We start from the raw sequence: 19,611 nt of genomic DNA, 5'->3' as shown, positions 1-19,611 counted from the left end.
ATGCATCAACTTTGAATAAGTTATTCAAACATTGTGATTACTGTAATGTTGACTCCAAACTATTGTAATCTACTGTAAAGCACCGATAATATTAATTGAAAAAGTAAACATTTGGGGTTGAATTTCCACAGAGTTCTCCTGATTGGCCTTCGTAACATAGAAACATAGAAGATAGGAGCAGGAGTAGGACATTCGGCCCCTCGAGCCTGCTCCGCCATTCAATGAGATCATGACTGATCATCCAAATTCAGTACCCTGTCCCTGCCTTCTCCCCATATCCCTTGATCCCTTTAGCCTTAAGAAATATATCCAACTCCTTCTTGAATATATTTAATGAACTGGCCTCCACCGCCCTCTGAGGCAGAGAATTCCACAGGTTCACCACTCTCTGGGTGAAGAAATTCCTCCTAATCTCAGTCCTAAATGGCTTACCCCTTATCCTTAGACTATGACCCCTAGTTCTGGACTCCCCGGCCATCGGGAACATCCTTCCTGCATCTAGTCTGTCCAGGCCTGACAGAATTTTATAGGTTTCGATGAGATCCCCTCTCAATCTTCTAAACTCCAGTGAGTACAAGCCCAATCGACACAATCTCTCCTCATACATCATTCCTGCCATCCCAGGTATCAGCCTGGTGAATCTTCGCTGCACTCCTTCCATGGCAAGAACATCCTTCCTCAGATAAGGCGACCAAAACTGCACACAATACTCAAGGTGCGGTCTCACCAAGGCCCTGTACAACTGCAGCAAGACATCCTTGTTCCTGTACTTGAACCCTCTTGCTACGAAGGCCAACATACCATTTGCCTTCTTAACCGCCTGCTGCACCTGCATGCTTACCTTCAGCGACTGGTGCACAAGAACACCCAGGTCTCTTTGCACTTACCCTTCTCCCAATCTATTGCCATTCAAATAATAATCTGCCTTCCTGTTTTTGCCACCAAAGTGGATAACCTCACATTTATCCACATTATAGTGCATTTGCCATGTTTCTGCCCAATCACCCAACCTGTCCAAATCGTACTGGAGTTTCACGACATCCTCCTCACAGCATACCCTCCCACCCAGCTTTGTGTCATCTGCAAATTTGGAGATACTACATCCAATTCCCTCGTCCAGATCATTAATATATATTGTGAACAGCTGGGGTCCTAGGACCGATCCTTGCGGTACCCCACTAGTCACTGTCTGCCACTCGGAAAACGACCCGTTTATTCCAAATCTTTGCTTTCTATCTGCCAACCAGTTCTCTATCCAAGTCAATACCTTGCCCCCAATCCCATGTGCCTTAATTTTGCAAGCTAATCTCTTATGCGAGACCTTATCGAAAGCCTTCTGAAAGTCCAAATACACCACATCCACTGGTTCTCCCTTATCTATTTTACCAGTTACATCCTCAAAAAATTCCAGTAGATTAGTTAAGCACGATTTACCCTTTGTAAATCCATGTTGACTTTGTCCGATCCCGTCACTGCTCTCCAAGTGCTCTGCTATTACATCTTTTATAATGGAGTCTAGCATTTTCCCCACTACCGATGTCAGGCTTACCGGTCTATAATTCCCCGCTTTTTCTCTACCAACTTTTTTGAATAGTGGGGTAATATTAGCTACCCTCCAATCCATGGGTACTGTTCCAGAGTCTATCGAGTTCTGGAAGATGACCAGCAGTGCATCTACTATCTCCAGGGCCACTTCCTTAAGTACCCTAGGATGTAGATTATCAGGCCCTGAGGATTTATCGGCTTTCAGTCCCATCAAATTCCCCAACACCATTTCCCTACAAATACTGATTTCTTTCAGTTCCTCCCTCTCATTAGTCCCTATATTCCCCGACATCTCTGGGAGGTTATTTGTGTCCTCCTTCGTGAAGACAGAACCAAAATGTGTATTTAATTGGTCTGCCATTTCTTTGTTCCCCATGTTTGTTTTAAACCCTTGATTTCTCTGATTGCCACCTTTGTTTTTCTCCTTCCTGTCTTTTGCTTCTATCCTTGTTTCCCTTTCCTTTGTCTCCCTGCTCAGGTTCCCAGCCCCCTGCCATTTTAGTTTAAACTCTCCCCCACAGCACTAGCAAACAGTCCCCCAAGGACATCGGTCCCGGTCCTGCCCAGTGGAAGATTCACAGAAACCCTAGCGAAATGACATCATTGCTGCTTAGACCATTTATCCGGGATTTCCATGGATCTTCCGTCAAATTTACATCGGCCGATTGGGAGATTCCCTCACTGCCATAGTTCCATTCACTATGCTGCCTCTATTCTCGCTTTCCCGTTTTCTAAACGTTGTGTTTTACTTTTATTAACGTTCATGTACCTTTTTCCAACTTAATCTAACCCATCATGTATATTTTTCTCGAATGTTTAAAAATCTACTTACATTTTTTTTTTGGGAGGGGGTTCCCACCCTCCCTTTTGGAAGAGGAAGCAAATTTTGTGCTAGGGTTTTCATTGAGTGAAAACCAGCTTAAAATGACTGCTTTTGCGAGTCCCTATTGTAAAGACTGACCTGGTTGCAGCATAAGTGCAATCAAGTTAATCTTTGATGTGTTTGTACAACTGAAAACTCAGAAGGCCAGATGTTGATCGGTATATACGTGGGTACAGTGAGGCAATTAACAATGTCATGAAGGCTTCCTGCCAATTGCCTCTATGCTAAAAGTAAAATCGAAAACTCATTAAAAAAAAAATGAAATCATTCTGGTAGCCACATGTTATGCTTTGAAGTAGATGTACCCTCTAACGTGATGCAAACTTTCCCCTGGTGAGTAATATACTGATTGTGAAGACGTGGGCCCTGACTATTTCAAGCAGGTAACATGCCTAAACTCAACAACAACAACTTGCAGTGATACAGCATCATTAATGAGGTAAAACGTACCAAGGCACTTCACAGGAGCATAATTAGACAGATAAATTGACACTGAGCCAAAGAAGCAGACATTAGGACAGGTGACCAAAAGCTTGGTCAAAGAGGTAGGGTTTAAAGAGTGTCTTAAAGGAGGAGAGAGAGGTAGAGAGGCGGAGAGGTTGCGGGAGAGAATTTCAGAGCTTAGGTCCTAGGCAGCTGAAAGCATGAGCACCAATGGTGGAGTAAAGAAAGTCGGGGATGTGCAAGACGCCAGAATTGGGGGAAGGCAGCGTTCTCAGAGGGTTGTAGTGCTGGAGGAGGTTACAGAGATAGGGAGGGGTGAGGCCATGGAGGGAATTGAAGACAAGGATGAGAATTTTAACATCGAGGCATTGCTTAACCGGGAGCCAATGTAGGCCAGCGAGCACAGGGGTGATGGGTGAACGGGACTTGGTGAGAGTCAGGATACGGGCAGCAGAGTTTTGGATGAGCTCAAGTTTGTGGAGGGAGGGAGATGGGAAGCTGGCCAGGAGAGCATTGGAATAGTCGAGTCTGGACTCATGAGCATGTGACAAGTGACAATGCTCCTTTAATGGTTGTCAGAAAGTCAACAGCTCTTTCATCTGGATTGAGGTCCAGTCCCACAGGTATTTTGTAATTCTCAGAAAACTAAATTCCTTCATCTTTGTCCAACTGCTGGTCAGGAATAATTGCTCTCTCTCTGCCAATTCTCTTCCCTCCTTGCCTGAAGTCATTGATTACTGGTTGTGTTATATTGGGTGAATTTCACCCATTTTGTCATAAATAGTAATTATGATGGTATATATTATTACTTGTATATGAGCAGAAACTTAAATCTTATAGCAAGGTAAAAGCAAGTCAGTGGGATTGGCGTGTTTTAAGTTCTGACAGAAAATCTAGATTCCAACAATGCCTGGTGTGAATATACAGCCAGCCAGACAAAGAAGGTCCTAGCACTGATCTCTGATCTATCAAGGGTTAGCTGATCTCAATCAGGATAGTTGTGAGAGTGCTACAATTGGTCTCAGTGCTCCCAGGTTAGAGAGAGAGAGAAACTCTATCAGGATTCCTGCTCCTGATGGCTGCCTATTGACTCTGTCGGAAGGGTGTGTGTATAGATGTTGACTGACGTCATGATCAGGTTTGGCTGTGATGCTTTTCATAAGCTGAATAGCCTGCTGACACTTTGTTTAGATTTATATCTGGATTAATTCCTGGAAGGCTGCCATTGTCTGTGGAAATGTAGCTGACAAGCACTGTTCCCTTTATATATTTTTTGGATGTGCGGCCTCTTAAAGGGGCTGCACGGCCCATTCAGAATAGAAACATAGAAGATAGGAGTAGGAGTAGGCCATTCGGCCCCTCGAGCCTGTTCCGCCATTTAATGAGATCATGGCTGATCATCCAAATTCAGTACCCTGTCCCTGCTCTCCCCATACATATCCCTTGATCCCTTTAGCCTTAAGAAATATATCTAACTCCTTCTTGAATATATTTAATAAGTTGGCCTCAACTGTCTTCTGTGGTAGAGAATTCCACAGGTTCACCACTCTCTGGGTGAGGAAATTCCTCCTCATCTCAGTCCTAAATGGCTTACCCCTTATCCTCAGACTGTGACCCCTGGTTCTGGACTCCCCGCCATCGGGAACATCCTTCCTGCATCTAGTCTGTCTAGTCCTGTTAGAATTTTATAAGTTTCAATGAGATCCCCTCTCATTCTTCTAAACTCTAGAGAATATAAGCCTAATCAACCCAATCTCTCTTAATACGTCATTCCTGCCATCCCAGGTATCAGTCTGGTGAATCTTCGCTGCACTCCCTCCATGGCAAGAACATCCTTCCTCAGATAAGGTGACCAAAACTGCACACAATACTCAAGGTGCGGTCTCACCAAGTTCCCTGTACAACTGTAGCAAGACATCCTTGCTCCTGTACTCGAATCCTCTCGCTATAAAGGCCAACATACCATTTGCCTTCTTAACCGCCTGCTGCACCTGCATGCTTACCTTCAGCGACTGGTGCACAAGGACACCCAGGTCTCGTTGCACTTCCCCTTTTCCCAATCTGTTGCCGTTCAGATAATAATCTGTCTTCCTGTTTTTGCCACCAAAGTGGATAACCTCGCATTTATCCACATTATACTGCATCTGCCATACATCTGCCCAATCACCCAACCTGTCCAAATCATACTGGCGTTTCTCTGCATCCTCCTCACAGCACACACGCCCACCCAGCTTTGTGCCATCTGCAAACTTGGAGCTATTACATCTAGTTCCCTCGTCTAGATCATTCATATATATTGTGAATAACTGGGGTCCAAGGACCGATCCCTGCGGTACCCCACTAGTCACTGCCTGCCACTCGGAAAAAGACCAGTTTATTCCAATAATACCGTGCATGTGCATTTTTTCCTATTTAAAAGCTGGTGAGCTAGCTGCACGGGAGCTGCAGGGCGTTGCGTGGCCTCGACAACCCCGTTACACTGGTCAGGAAACAACAGCAAGAAACAAAGGGCACAGTTGAAACCTAGCTGTTCCTCAAAGCCACTCTCCTTCAAAGGTCAAGAGACAGAAGAATTATGACCCACATCATTTTTGTGATAATTTCATGTGCATGCAAGCCAATGGTGGGTGTTGGCTGTAATTATGAATTTCAATGTGATTGACTAAAAAGGGCACTTTTTCTTGTTGCATTTTTAAGGCTTGAACACTGTTTGCCTCGGTTTTAAAGGCTGTTCGCTCTGCCAGTGCCTTTATGCCAGTAAAACAGGGTACCTGTGTTCGGATGAAAGGCCACCGACCTGAAACGTTAACTCTGTTTCTCTCTCCACAGATGCTGCCTGACCTGCTGAGTATTTCCAGCATTTTCTGTTTTTATTTCTCATCGCCAGCATCTGCAGTATTTTGCTTTTGTAACAGGGTCCCTATTCTGATGGTGATGGGATGTGGCTGTCCATTTTGTTTCTGTCATATGTTGCGGAACCTCGTCCGGTGCATTGCCCTCTTCTTTACAGAGAACCTTTCAACATGTCAGCTGTGGCTCAGTGGGTAGCACTCTTGCCTCTGAGTCAGAAGGTTGTGGGTTTACGTCCCACTCCAGGGACTTGTGCACATAAAGCTAGGCTGACACTCCAGTGCAGTGCTGAGGGAGTGCCCACTGTCGGAGGTGCCGTCTTTCGGATGAGATGTTAAACCGAGGCCCCATCTGCTCTCTCAGGTGGATATAAAAGATCCCATTGGAATATTTTGAAGAAGAGCAGGAGAGTTCTCCCTGGTGTCCTGGGCAATATTTATCCCTCAATCAACATAACAAAAACAGATTATCTGGTCATCGTCACATTGCTGTTTGTGGGAGCTTGCTGTGTGCAAATTGGTTGCCGCATTTCCCACATTACAACAGTGACTACACTTCAAAAGTACTTCATTGGCTGTAAAGCGCTTTGAGACATGCTGTGGTCGTGCAAGGTGCTGTATAAATGTGAATCTTTCTTTCTTTTTTGACAGAGTAAATAAGGAGAACATAAGAACATAAGAAGTAGGAGCAGGAGTAGGCCATATGGCCCCTCGGGTCTGCTCCGCCATTCAATAGGATCATGGCTGATCCGAACCTAGACTCACATCCACTTCCCTGCCCTCTCCCCGTAACCCCTAATTCCCTTATCTGCTAGGAAACTGTCTATCTCCGTTTTAAATTTATTTAATGTTGTAGCTTCCACAGCTCTCTGGGGTAGCAAATTCCATAGATTTACTACCCTCTGAGTGAAGAAGTTTCTCCTCATCTCAGTTTTGAAAGGGCAGCCCCTTATTCTAAGATTATGCCCCCTAGTTCTAGTCTCACCCATCAGTGGAAACATCCTTACCGAATCCACCCGATCAAGCCCCCTCACAATCTTATATGTTTCGATAAGATCACCTCTCATTCTTCTGAATTCCAATGAGTAGAGGCCCAACCTACTTAACCTTTCCTCATACGTCAACCCCCTCATCTCCGGAATCAACCGAGTGAACCTTCTCTGAACTGCCTCGAGAGCAAGTATATCTTTTCTTAAATATGGAAACCAAAACTGCACGCAGTATTCCAGGTGTGGCCTCACCAATACCCTGTATAACTGCAGCAAGACTTCCCAGTTTTTATACTCCACCCCCCTTGCAATAAAAGCCAAGATTCCATTGGCCTTCCTGATCACCTGCTGCACCTGCATACTAACTTTTTGTGTTTCATGCACCAGGACCCCCAGATCCCTTTGTACTGTAGCACTTTGCAGTTTTTCTCCATTTAGATAATAAGTTGCTCTTTGATTTTTTTCTGCCAAAGTGCATAACCACACACTTTCCAGTATTATATTCCATCTGCCAAGTCTCTGCCCACTCACTTAGCCTGTCTATGTCCTTTTGCGGGTTTTTTATGTCCTCCTCACTCACTGCTTTCCCTCCCATCTTTGTATCGTCAGCAAATTTGGATATGTTGCACTCGGTCCCTTCCTCCAAATCGTTTATATAGATTGTAAAGAGTTGGGGTCCCAGCACTGACCCCTGTGGAACACCACTAGTTACTGATTGCCAGCCCGAGAACGAACCATTTATCCCAACTCTTTGCTTTCTGTTAGATAGCCAATCTTCCACCCATGCCAGTATATTACCCCCATCCCGTGATTTTTTATCTTGATTAGTAATCTTTTGTGCGGCACCTTGTCAAATGCCTTTTGGAAGTCCAAATACACCACATCCACTGGTTCCCCTTTATCCACCCTGTATGTTACGTCCTCAAAAAATTCGAGCAAATTTGTCAAACATGACTTCCCGTTCACAAAACCATGCTGACTCTGTCCTATTAAATTATGTTTATCCAAATGCCCTGTTACTGTTTCCTTAATAATGGACTCCAACATTTTACCAACCACAGATGTTAGGCTAACTGGTCTATAGTTTCCAGCCTTTTGTCTACTTCCCTTCTTAAATAAGGGCCTTACATTAGCAGTTTTCCAATCTGCCAGGACCTTTCCTGAGTCCAGGGAGTTTTGGAAAATAATCACCAATGCATCCACAATCCCTACCGCCACTTCTCTCAAGACCCTAGGATGTAGGCCATCAGGTCCGGGGGATTTATCCTGCTTCCACTGCCAGGAGGTTCAGCAACCAAACTTAAAATAATTGGCAAAAGAAGTAGAGGGGCGGTGAGGGCTTTTTCTTTACCATGGAGTGGTTATGATCTGGAACGCACTTCCTGGAAGAAAGGGCAGTGGAAGCAGAGTCAATAGTAACATTCAAAAGGGAATTGGATAGATACTTGAAAAGGAAAAATGTGCAGAGCTATGGGGAAAGGGCAGGGCGAGTGGGGCTAATTGGATAGCTCTCTCAAAGAGCCGGCACAGGCAGGATGGGTCGAATGGCCTCCTTCTGTGCTGTGTGATTCTATGATCGTCAGGTCCCACCTCAAGCAAAAATAAATCTTCTACCAGTCCAACAACACACAACAAATACACTTCACGTTAAGATTGCAGCTAGCACCACACTGCCAGACCCACATTGCCAGTTATGGGTAGTAAGATCCTTTAGCCCGATTTATAAATGTTCGAGGACATTAACCACGCAAGTTTCACCTCCACAGAATTCAGCAACTTACCTGTTCTGAAAACAACATGTGTCTGTTCTTTCTGCTTCTGCCGTATGGAGTCATACTGCACTTCCAGTTCGTTTATATCCATCAGGGCCGAGTTGTCCTTCACACTGCTTCCCTTACAGTATTTGCCTGCAGTTTGGTTACTCCTGCCTATTACCTGAGTCAGGTACACTTTTGCCCGAACCACCTGTTCCAACACGCAGTTTAGCTTTGGGCAACAGCTAGATAAGAACATCCTGGTTTGCGTAAAGTTAGCAAACACACTTCGAGCGCATGAGTCACATCGAGAGACTCGCTGGTCACCAGGCTCCGAATTCTGCAAACTGCCCTTTCGGCTTGGCTCACTGAATGCTTAAAAGTCACTCAAGTGCAAAAATAAGAATCATCCCGAAAACACCGAGCAGAACCCTGTGTGCCAAGGAACACGTTACACTGTTTACCTTTGCAAAAACATAAAATAAAATATGAAGCGCCGCCAAAACTGCTGGGGGAAAAAATTAACACATTCCTTTCTGCCAATTTTGTGTTGCAAGGTGAAACTAAACAGGTTACTTAAAGCTGAGTAACTAAGGAGAAACGGTTTGCAGTGGCAGAAGGGTCGGTAACCAGAGGTCACAGATTTAAGATGATTGGCAAAAGAATCAAAGGGGACATGAGGAGAAAAATGTTTTCACAGCCAGTTGTTGTGATCTGGAATACACTGCCTGAAAGGGCGGTGGAAGCAGATTTAAAGTAACTTTCAAATGGGAATTGAATAAATACTTGATGGCAATATCTTACAGGGCTATGGGGAAAGAGCAGGGGAGTGGGACTAATTGGATCGCTCTTTCCATTACACAGGAGTGTAGCAGGTTTGCACCAAAACAAAAATAGGCCATAGCTGTGATCTTTGTTTTTATTCGTTCATGGGATGTGGGCGTTGCTGGCAAGGCTGGCATTTATTGCCCATCCCTAACTGCCCTCGAGAAGGTGGTGGTGAGCTGCCCTCTCGAACCGCTGCAGTCCATGTGGTGAAGGTACTCCCACAGTGCTGTTAGGGAGGGAGTTCCAGGATTTTGACCCAGCGATGATGAAGGAACGGTGATATACTTCCAAGTCAGGATGGTGTGTGACTTGGAGGGGAACTTGGAGGTGATGGTGTTCCCATGTGCCTGCTGCCCTTGTCCTTCTAGGTGGTAGCGGTTGAAGGTTTGGGAGGTGCTGCCGAAGAAGCCTTGGCGAGTTGCTGCAGTGTATCTTGTAGATGGTACACACTGCTGCCACGGTACACCGGTGGTGGAGGGAATGAATATTTAAGGTGGTGGATGGGGTGCCAATCAAACGGGCTGCTTTGTCCTGGATGTTGTCGAGTTTCTTGAGTGTCACTTTGGTGGCAAAAACAGGATGACAGATTATTATCTGTATGGCAATAGATTGGGAAAAGGGGAAGTGCAACAAGACCAGGGTGTCCTTGTGCACCAGTCGCTGAAGGTAAGCATGCAGGTGCAGCAGGCGGTTAAGAAGGCAAATGTTATGTTGGCCTTCATAGCGAGAGGATTCGAGTACAGGAGCAAGGATGTCTTGCTGCAGTTGTACAGGGCCTTGGTGAGACCACACCTTGAGTATTGTGTGCAGTTTTGGTCGCCTTGTCTGAGGAAGGATGTTCTTGCCATGGAGGGAGTGCAGAGAAGATTCACCAGACTGATACCTGGGATGGCAGGAATGACGTATGAAGAGAGATTGGGTCGATTAGGCTTATATTCGCTAGAGTTTAGAAGAATGAGAGGGGATCTCATTGAAACTTATAAAATTCTAACAGGACTAGACAGACTAGATGCAGGAAGGATGTTCCCGATGGCGGGGGAGTCCAGAACCAGGGGTCACAGTCTAAGGGTAAGGGGTAAGCCATTTAGGACAGAGATGAGGAGGAATTTCTTCACCCAGAGAGTGGTGACCCTGTGGAACTCTCTACCACAGAAGGCAGTTGAGGCCAATTCATTAAATATATTCAAGAAGGAGTTAGATATAATTCTTAAGGCTAAAGGGATCAAGGGATATGGGGAGAAGGCAGGGGCAGGGTACTGAATTTGGATGATCAGCCATGATCTCATTGAATGGCGGAGCAGGCTCGAGGGGCCGAATGGCCTACTCCTGCTCCTATCCTCTATGTTTCTATGTTTCTCTATGTTGTTGGAGCTGCACTCATCCAGATCTAAAAGTTTATGTATGACCTTTACAAACACTAGAAATAAGGGAACGTTTGGTACAGTAATTCCAGACTGCTTCTCTGCCTCTAAATACTTGAAGCCCTAAGCTTTGGAATTCCCTGCCTAAACCTCTCCACTTTTCTACCTCTCTTTCCTCCTTTAAGATGCTCCTTAAAACCTACCTCTTTGATGAAGCTTTTGGTCACCTGTCCTAATTTCTCCTTATGTGGCTCGGTGTCAAATTTTTTGTCTTAAACTACTCCTGTGAAGCGCCTTGGGATGTTTTACTACATTAAAGGTGCTATATAAATACAAGTGGTTGTTGTTGATGGGGAGAACATTGTAGGGCTATGGGGAAAGAGTAGAGCTAATTGGATAGATCTTTCAAGGAGCTGGCACAGGCATGATGGGCTGAATGGCTTCCTTCTGTGCTGTATGATTCTATGATTCTATTGAAGAAAGAGTTTCCCTGAACAGTTAAGGATTAACATTGATCTTTCCTTCTACAGCACATATACATAGGATTACATAGGATATACGGCACATTAACAGTGACTGTTAATGATATAATCAAGGGCCTTTGCTCCTGGAGAGTTACTGAGCCCTGTGGCTTTAATTTAATTTGGAACAACAGAGATACAGTCAGTAACCCAGTGGAAGGTCTCATGTTCTTGCATTTCAATTGTGTGTTCATTCATCTTCCTGGCACTGTTCCTCAAGGATGTCATCAACAATTCACTACTTAAGCTAAGCTATCAGTTTATCAAAAGAATGTTAAAAGCAACTCCAATTCATCTTGTCCTCCAATCTTGTCCTGTAATTTTTTCCCCTTCACCCTTCATTTCTCAAGGAGGTGACTCATACTGGGGTTCAGTTCCACATCGAGCCCAAATGGACAATTCTGGGACTTTGAGTGTCACTGGACTATTTGAGCATGGGGGGTCATCACAGCCAAGCCCAATCATATCTTCACCCACCATTCAGGCATGTATGCTTCCAGCAGATATGAATGAATAGCAATTAGGAGTATAGGCTTTTGGTGATTTTTTTGGCTGCATATAGTGACACCACTATTCCCAGCCAGAATGTATATGCTTGGGTAATTCCCCTGTCAATCACGCCTAGAGACCGCATTGCTGTAAGTGACTGGGATTGACTTTACGTACATAATTTGTATTATGCAACTATCCTCCACTCACTGTGTTTTTCTAGAGAGATCACTCTGCTTTTATCGGGAGAAGTTGCTGCAGTTTCGGTCATGAGTTCTGTTTGCTGTAGTTCGTAGAGACTCTTTTTAAATAGATTCTGTAAATAGACTTTGTTTGCTGTAAAATGCATTGTTTGCCATAAGCCCCGCCTTGCCTCCAACTCATTGGCTGACACAGTGCAACTCATTGGCTGGCACAGTGGTGTCAAGAGACATTCCGGATTTTTTTTAAACAGAGATATGGATAGCTTGATGCCCCTATAAGCAGAACCAATTTAGAAATGAGTGTCTTGATCATTTATGCCCTTTGATAGTGGCAAAGAACATGAACTACTCAAAAGATTAATTTTTCGAGGAGCTGACTTGGATTGGGGCACAGAACTGTAACACAGATGAGGACTTCCAAAGATTTAATAAACTATGAAAGCAAAGCTTGATCAATTTGTAGTCATCTAAACTCTGCCATGTGTTACAACTGAGCCAATGAGTGCTTTTCAAAATTCTTTTATTTGTTCTCAGGATGTGGGTGGCATTGGCATGGCTACATTTATTGCCCATCCCTAGTCATAGTGTCATATGGCACAGAAGGAGGCCATTTGGCCCATCGAGTCCGTGCCGGCTCTGTAGAGCAATTTGCAGGGCTATGGGGAAAGGACAAGGGAGTGGGACTAATTGGATAGCTCTTTCAAAGAGTCAACACAGGCACGATGGGCCGAATGACCTCCTTCTGTGCAGTTGGTAGCACACTCGCCTCTGAGTCAGAAGGTTGTGGGTTCAAGTCCCACTCCAGGGACTTTAGTACATAAAGCTAGGCTGACACTCCAGTGCAGTGCTGAGGGAGTGCTGCACTGTCGGAGGTGCTGTCTTTCGGATGAGACGTTAAACCGAGGCCCTGTCTGCTCTCTCAGGTTGACGTAAAAGATCCCATGACCACTATTTCGAAGAAGAGTAGGGGAGTTATCCCCAGTGTCCTGGCCAATATTTATCCCTCAATCAACTTCACTAAAACAGATTATCTGGCCATTATCACATTGCTGCTTGTGGGACCTTGCTGTGTGCAAATTGGCTGCTGCGTTTCCCACATTACAACAGTGACTACACTCCAAAAGTACTTCATTGGCTGTAAAGGGCTTTGAGACGTCCGGTGGTCATGAAAGGCACTATTTAAATACAAGTCCTTCTTTCTTTCTGTATGATTCTATTATATAAATACTAGTAGCGCTGCTCTGGTGAATCAGAGGATATGCTATTTTATAAACAGGAGCTTTATACGAAGCAACACAATGCATTATAATGGCCCGGATTTTGCAGTCAGCGGTGAATGAACAGCAATCAGACAGTGAAAGCAGTGCGGCGCCCTCTATAGGGGCTCCGGGACCTGTGTGAACAGGGCAAGCAATGGTGTTTCTCCTTAGATTGAAGAATCCTTACTGAGGTACACAGAGTCTAAACCAGGAAGTGTAAGTTAGAATATTTAATTCAATGTAAAATCATGTACAGAAAGCAAAATAAAGGGACAGAATGAAAAAAATTATTTAAATTTTTTAAAGTCTCCAACAATAATTAAAATCTGAAGTAATGAGACTCCACACCTGAAAAAGAAAATTTTCAGCACCAGAGAGGTTGCTTGGCAGTAATTAAGACTTTATCACATCGTTAAAAATTCACTTACACTTAAATAGACAAGACCTAACTTTTTCTGGCGAGTTTAGTGGGTATCTAGTGGGTAAGTACTGCAACTTCATATCCTTTATGTGTTTCTCGGTGAGATACTAGTATAACAAAGCTTGTGGAGGAGCAGTGCAAATTGGACAGCAACTTCCTGATTTTTGCGTTTAACTGCGCATGTGCGGACACCAGAAGTTGTTGTCCGATTTTCTCCTTAACGGTGAGCACTGATAGCCTCACTGTATTCTTACTACAAAAATGCCCTGCTGTATGCCTGAGAGACATGGACCATGTACAGCAGGCACCTCAAAGCACTGGAGAGGTACCACCAACGCTGCCTCCGCAAGATCCTGCAAATTCATTGGCAGGATAGGCGCACCAACGTCAGTGTTCTCGCTCAGGCCAACATCCCCAGCATCGAACCGTTGACCATGCTCGATCAGCTCCGATGGATGGGTCACATCGTCCACCTGCCCGATATGAGACTCCCAAAACAAGCGCTCTACTCGGAGCTCTGGCACAGCAAGAGAGCCCCAGGTGGGCAGAGGAAACGCTTCAAGGACACCCTCAAAGCCTCCTTGAAAAAGTGTAACATCCGCATCAACACCTGGGAATCACTGGCCCAAGACCGCACAAAGTTGAGGAGAAATATCCGGGAAGGCGCCGAATACCTCGAGTCTCTTCGCCGGGAGCAAGCGGAAGCCAAGCGCAAACAGCGGAAGGAGCGCAAGTCAACCCAAGCACCCCACCCACCCGCCCCTTCAACCACCGTCTGCCCCACCTGTGACAGAGACTGTAGGTCCCACATTGGACTCATCAGTCACCTGAGAACTCATTTTTAATGTGGAAGCAAGTCATCTTCGGTTCCGAGGGACTGCCTAAGAAGATTCTTACCACAAAACCATTGTAATTAATCTCCCATGAAATAGCTAACAGACAAAAAGATTACACATTTTCCTGTGTCCACTTCCTTTGTACTCTCTAATTCTTTCTGTGTTGCCCTATCTTTGTCTTCAAGCCTATTTTTCTCTCTTACTCCTCAACTCAATGGGCCAGTAATTCTTGTCCCAACGCGTGAGTACGGTCGGGGTACTCATGCGTTTGGCCGGAGGAAATACCGGTTTTCAGCATGCACAGCGCATGCGGGGAAAACCGGCATTTCCTGCCCTCTGAACGAAGGGGTTCAGAGGCAGAACGCGCGCGACTGCACAGGCAGCGCGTGCGCAGTAAAATTCCTTTTTTTTTTCAAAGTTGCCTCCGGTCTTTACGCGTGGAAAAACAAGACGTAAGTATTTAGTTTTTCAGGTAAGTGGGCTTTTAGTACAATGTAGAATTTTTTTTTCCACAGGTTTGTTATTTTTAAAGAATTTACAGGATGGTAAGTTTAGTTTTAGACCCTATTTTAAAAAAATCCATTTTTTGAAAAAAATTAATTAATTGTTTAAAACATTTTTTAAAACTTATTTATAGTTATTATAATCAGTGGGATGTTTTTTAAAATTTTATTTAAAGTTAAAGTAGTGTTTTAGCATCCCATACTTTTCATGAGTTTGACAGCTCTTACTGTCAAACTCATGAATGAGTTTCCCCTCCCCTGATTGGCTGCACAGTGCTCACCTGATCCCAGCCGGCACATCGCACTAACTACGCCGCTGGATCAGGTAAGCACATTGCACCGACATCTGAACCAGGCCTGTGACAGGAAATGCAAGCAGGCCCGGGCTTCAGATGTCAGCGCGCAGGATGAGTGCAGATCGTGGGCTTGCACGCGCGGCAAGCCCCCAATCCTAATTTCAGGGCCAATAAGGTTCTTATACATTGAATATCAGGTATCACAGATTTATTAAGCATACAGTACATGTAATAGTACGTAAATAGACACTTAAATGGTAATAGTTACAACCAGACCTAATGATGCTTGGTTGGGGACGTGCTACAGTTCTGAGCTCTGTATCTTAGGCCTTTACGAATCTAAATACTCATCACAAAAACCCAATTTTTAAACATTTCTTTTGCTCCTTCCACATTACAATCCACACAATTTTGCATTACGTAATACGACTCCATATAAGCGTCAGCTGTGGCTCTGGTAGCGCTCTCGCCTCTGAGTCAGAAGGTTGTGGGTTCAAGTCCCACTCCAGAGACTTGAGCACAAAATCTAGGCTGACACTCCAGTGCAGTACTGAAGGAGTGCTGCACTGTCGGAGGTGTCATCCTTCGGATGAGACATTAAACCGAGGCCCCGTTCTGCTCTCTCAGGTGGACATAAAAGATCCTATGGCACTATTTTGAAGACGAGCAGGGGAGTTCTCCCCGGTGTCCTAGCCAATATTTATCCCTCAATCAACATCACTAAAAACAGATTATCTGGTTATTATCACATTGCTGTTTGTGGGAATTTGCTGTGCACAAATTGGCTGCTGCGTTTCCTACATTATAACAGTGACTACACTTCAAAAGTACTTAATTGGTTGTAAAGTGCTTCGGGACGTCTGGTGGTCGTGAAAAGCGCTCTATAAATGCAAGTTCTGTCTTTCTATATGGAGAACTTTAATGAGCTTGTCCCTTATCAATAACTTTAGTTTCAACAAGTTATTTTTCTGTAGACCGGTACAACCCCCTTACGTTGTTATCGTATCGCTAGTTTCACTCTTGTTACATATAATTGCTATTCCATCAAGTGAAACTTTTAATTATAAGTTTGTCTTTGATTCAGTACCATTTCGTACCAATCTCCTGCTTCCCTAAAGGATGATTTCTACTCGGATGTTTTTCTTTTGCAGGACTAACTGTTTTTCCTGCACTTGTTATCAACTGATTAAATGTCAGTATGCACAAACATGTCTTTCAATTAGGTTTACTGAAGTGACTAAACTGACCAGTGCTTTCAGGTCAGTCTTAGTTCAACAGTTCAGTGGTCACTGTATCTAAATCGACTTTTACTTCCTCGCCCAACAGGCAAAAGCTAAAGGTTACTATTACTACTATTATAAAGAGAAATCAATAGCAGTGTAACATTAGCAGACTTCAGGGCAATCTGATTAACCCTTTCCTTACAGTATGACTGCCACAGAATTTTCATGTTGTGGTTTCACTTTAACTCTTTTTCCATTGTCGCCCCTCCCTATCTCTGTAATCTCCTCCAGCCCCACAACAACCCTCTGAGATATCTGCACCCCTCTATTTCTGGCCTCTCGAGCATCCCTGATTTTAATCACTCCACCATTGGCGGCCGTGCCTTCAGCTGCAAGGGGCCTAAGCTCTGAAATTCCCACCTAAACCTCTCCGCCTCTCTTTCCTCCTTTAAGACGCTCCTTAAAACCTACCTCTTTGACCAGGCTTTTGGTCACCTGCCCTAATATCTCCTTATGTGGCCCGGTGTCAAATTTTGTTTTATAACGCTCCTGTGAAGCGACTTGGGAAGTGTTACAACGTTAAAGGCGCAATATAAACGGAAGTTGGTGTTGCTTCTCTCTCGTTCCTCAACTTCATAGAGGCAGGGTGTGGCTGCCCCAGTGCCGTGACACAGAACCGCAGAGAGGCATGGTTCCAATGACTGCATCGCGACTGGCCATCTGGTTTACAGAGCAAGCCCTGAACCAAAGTGCTGCTGCATGCAGCCCTCTGCCACTCATGAGCTGAGGCAGGTGGCAGCCCAGCCAGAAGCAAAAAAGCAAACCAGCAATGACACGGAAGCGAGTGAGCCACTGAGGATTTCAGCCGGCCCCGGAAGAGCTGTGTTCCAAGCCCTGCGATTTGCGGCTGAAAAACCTGATGTTCGCTCCAAAAGCAGACGATTGGCAACTATGCACATACGAGGCCACTGGGTTTCAGCTTTCACAGATAAATAAACTGAATTGCGGAAAGTGATCCTAAAACACAAATAAAAATTCTGAAATCCCACGTAATAAAAAGGAATTTAACTTATTCAGTCTCCTTGAAGCAATGGGCCTGGTCCGTGGTCCTTTATTCAAGGCAGTTTTTCCAACTTTGAGTTGTCAGCTTTTCCTTGAGGCGGTGCCAGTTTTTTTCTAAAGCCGTGCGTCAGCTTCTCCCAGTTTTGTAGGTTGGCATATATAGTGTCGACTCAGATGCTGGCCTAGGTCAAGGTGTGGCAAAACCAGGGAACAGAGCACAGGCACTGACCGGAAGCGCAATAGAGCTGCTGTGCTGGAGCACCGAAGTAAAAGCATCGGCAGCAGGCACGAGACAGGCAAAGAAAGCACGGCTGAAGAGACTGCGAAGATATTAGCGTCTAGCTTCTAATCTCTTTTACTTCTTTTGTTTCTTTTATTCTTTTGTCCGATCGCAGCCCTGCCTTCGATCTAGTTTTTTTCTTTCCAGTTTTGAAGAAGGGTTCGACCTGAAACGTCAACTCAAATTTCTCTCCACGGATGTTGCCTGACCTGCTGAGTTTTTCCAGCATTTTCTGTTGTTATTTCGGATTTCCAACATCTGCAGTATTTTGCTATCGTACTGGTTAAAAAGGCATATGGGATACTTGCCTTCATTAGCCGAGGCATAGAATATAAAAGCAGGGAGGTTATGATGGAGCTGTACAAAACGCTGGTTAGACCACAGCTGGAATACTGTGTGCAGTTCTGGTCGCCACACTATAGGAAGGATGTGATTGCTTTGGAGAGGGTGCAGAGGAGATTTACCAGGATGTTACCTGGGCTGGAGCGCTTCAGCTATGAAGAAAGACTGGACAGGCTGGGGTTGTTTTCCTTGGAGCAGAGAAGGCTGAGGGGGACCTGATTGAGGTGTACAAAATTATGAGGGGCATAGATAGGGTAGATAGAAAGGAACTTTTTCCCTTAGTAGAGGGGTCAATAACAAGGGGGCATAGATTCAAGGTAAGGGGCGGGAGGTTTAGAGGGGATTTGAGGAAGAACTTTTTCACCCAGAGGGTGGTTGGAATCTGGAACTCACTGCCTGAAAGGGTGGTAGAGGCAGGAACCCTCACAACATTCAAGAAGCATTTGGATGAGCACTTGAAATGCCATAGCATACAAGGCTATGGACCAAATGCTGGAAAATTGGATTAGATTAGACAGGGCTTGATGGCCGGCGCGGACGCGATGGGCCGAAGGGACTCTATGACAAACAAATATATGAGTCAAAATAAACTATCTGATCTTTTACATCAATTGTGGGGGTTATGATTTCTTCAATATGCAACTATTTCATTCACAAGAAGAATGTGCTAAGCAAATGCCCAGTCCCTGAGGTTTACATATAACTCCTTCATTCTTAGCCAGTTGACTGTTCTTAGATTGTTTGAATAGGATAACTGAATGCAAAGCTGGATGAAGAGAGATCACAGTTATAGTTTAAAACCACCAAAAAGGTTCCAGTTAGAAAGCCTCAAAACACAAATAGAACCAAAGTGCAACCAGGTACAGTATATCCAACCTCTGCTGTTTCAAGAAGGGAGTGAGTAACCTGAACACTAGTTGGCCCATTGCCTGTGCTGTGGGCACAATAGGACAAAAAGACAGGCCTATCAGAGAAGCACTGAATATGCAAGCTCAGGATTTCTCTCCTAAATGTGCGATACGCATTAAAAAAAATTCATTCTCAGGATGTTGGCTTGCTGGCAAGGCCGCCATTTATTGCCTATCCCTAGTTGCCCCGAGAAGGTGGTAGTAGTCATTCTTGAACTGCTGCAGTTCTTAAGAAGTAAGAAATAGGAGCAGGAGTAGGCCAAACGGCCCCTCGAGCCTGCTTCGCCATTCAATAAGATCATGGCTGATTATTGACCGCAACTCCACTTTCCCGCCCGATCTCCATATCCATTGATTCCCCTAGAGTACAAAAATCTATCTAACTCAGCCTTGAATATACTCAAAGACTCAGCATTCACAGCCCTCTGGGGCAGAGAATTCCAAAGATTCACAACCCTCTGAATAAAGAAATTCCTCCTCATCTCAGTCTTAAATGGCCGACCCCTTATCCTGAGACTATGCCCCCTAGTTCTAGACACTCCAGCCAGGTCCTATAAAAAGTGAGTCTGGGGAATTAATAATGGAAAATAAGGAGATGGCAGTTGAATTGAACAG

General features: G+C 44.7%; 1 protein-coding gene across 1 annotated transcript in view; it reads right to left on the bottom strand.

Moving 5' to 3' along the window:
* LOC147116974 (uncharacterized protein C9orf152-like) overlaps positions 1-8,778 on the bottom strand; it is a 32,866-nt gene extending 24,088 nt beyond the window's left edge. Inside the window, exon 1 of the mRNA XM_085987480.1 lies at positions 8,492-8,778. Within this exon, the coding sequence (XP_085843606.1) occupies positions 8,492-8,723 (232 nt within the window). The 5' untranslated portion in view covers positions 8,724-8,778. The remainder of the gene's footprint in view (positions 1-8,491) is intronic.
* Between the last annotated feature and the right edge of the window lie 10,833 nt (positions 8,779-19,611).

The sequence above is a fragment of the Somniosus microcephalus genome, chromosome 5 (assembly GCF_052327205.1).
Source record: "Somniosus microcephalus isolate GS21.2 chromosome 5, FLI_Smic_1.0, whole genome shotgun sequence".
Lineage (NCBI taxonomy): Eukaryota > Metazoa > Chordata > Chondrichthyes > Squaliformes > Somniosidae > Somniosus > Somniosus microcephalus.
The sequence above is the reverse complement of the archived record's forward strand: the minus strand, read 5'-3'. Positions and strand labels throughout refer to the sequence as shown.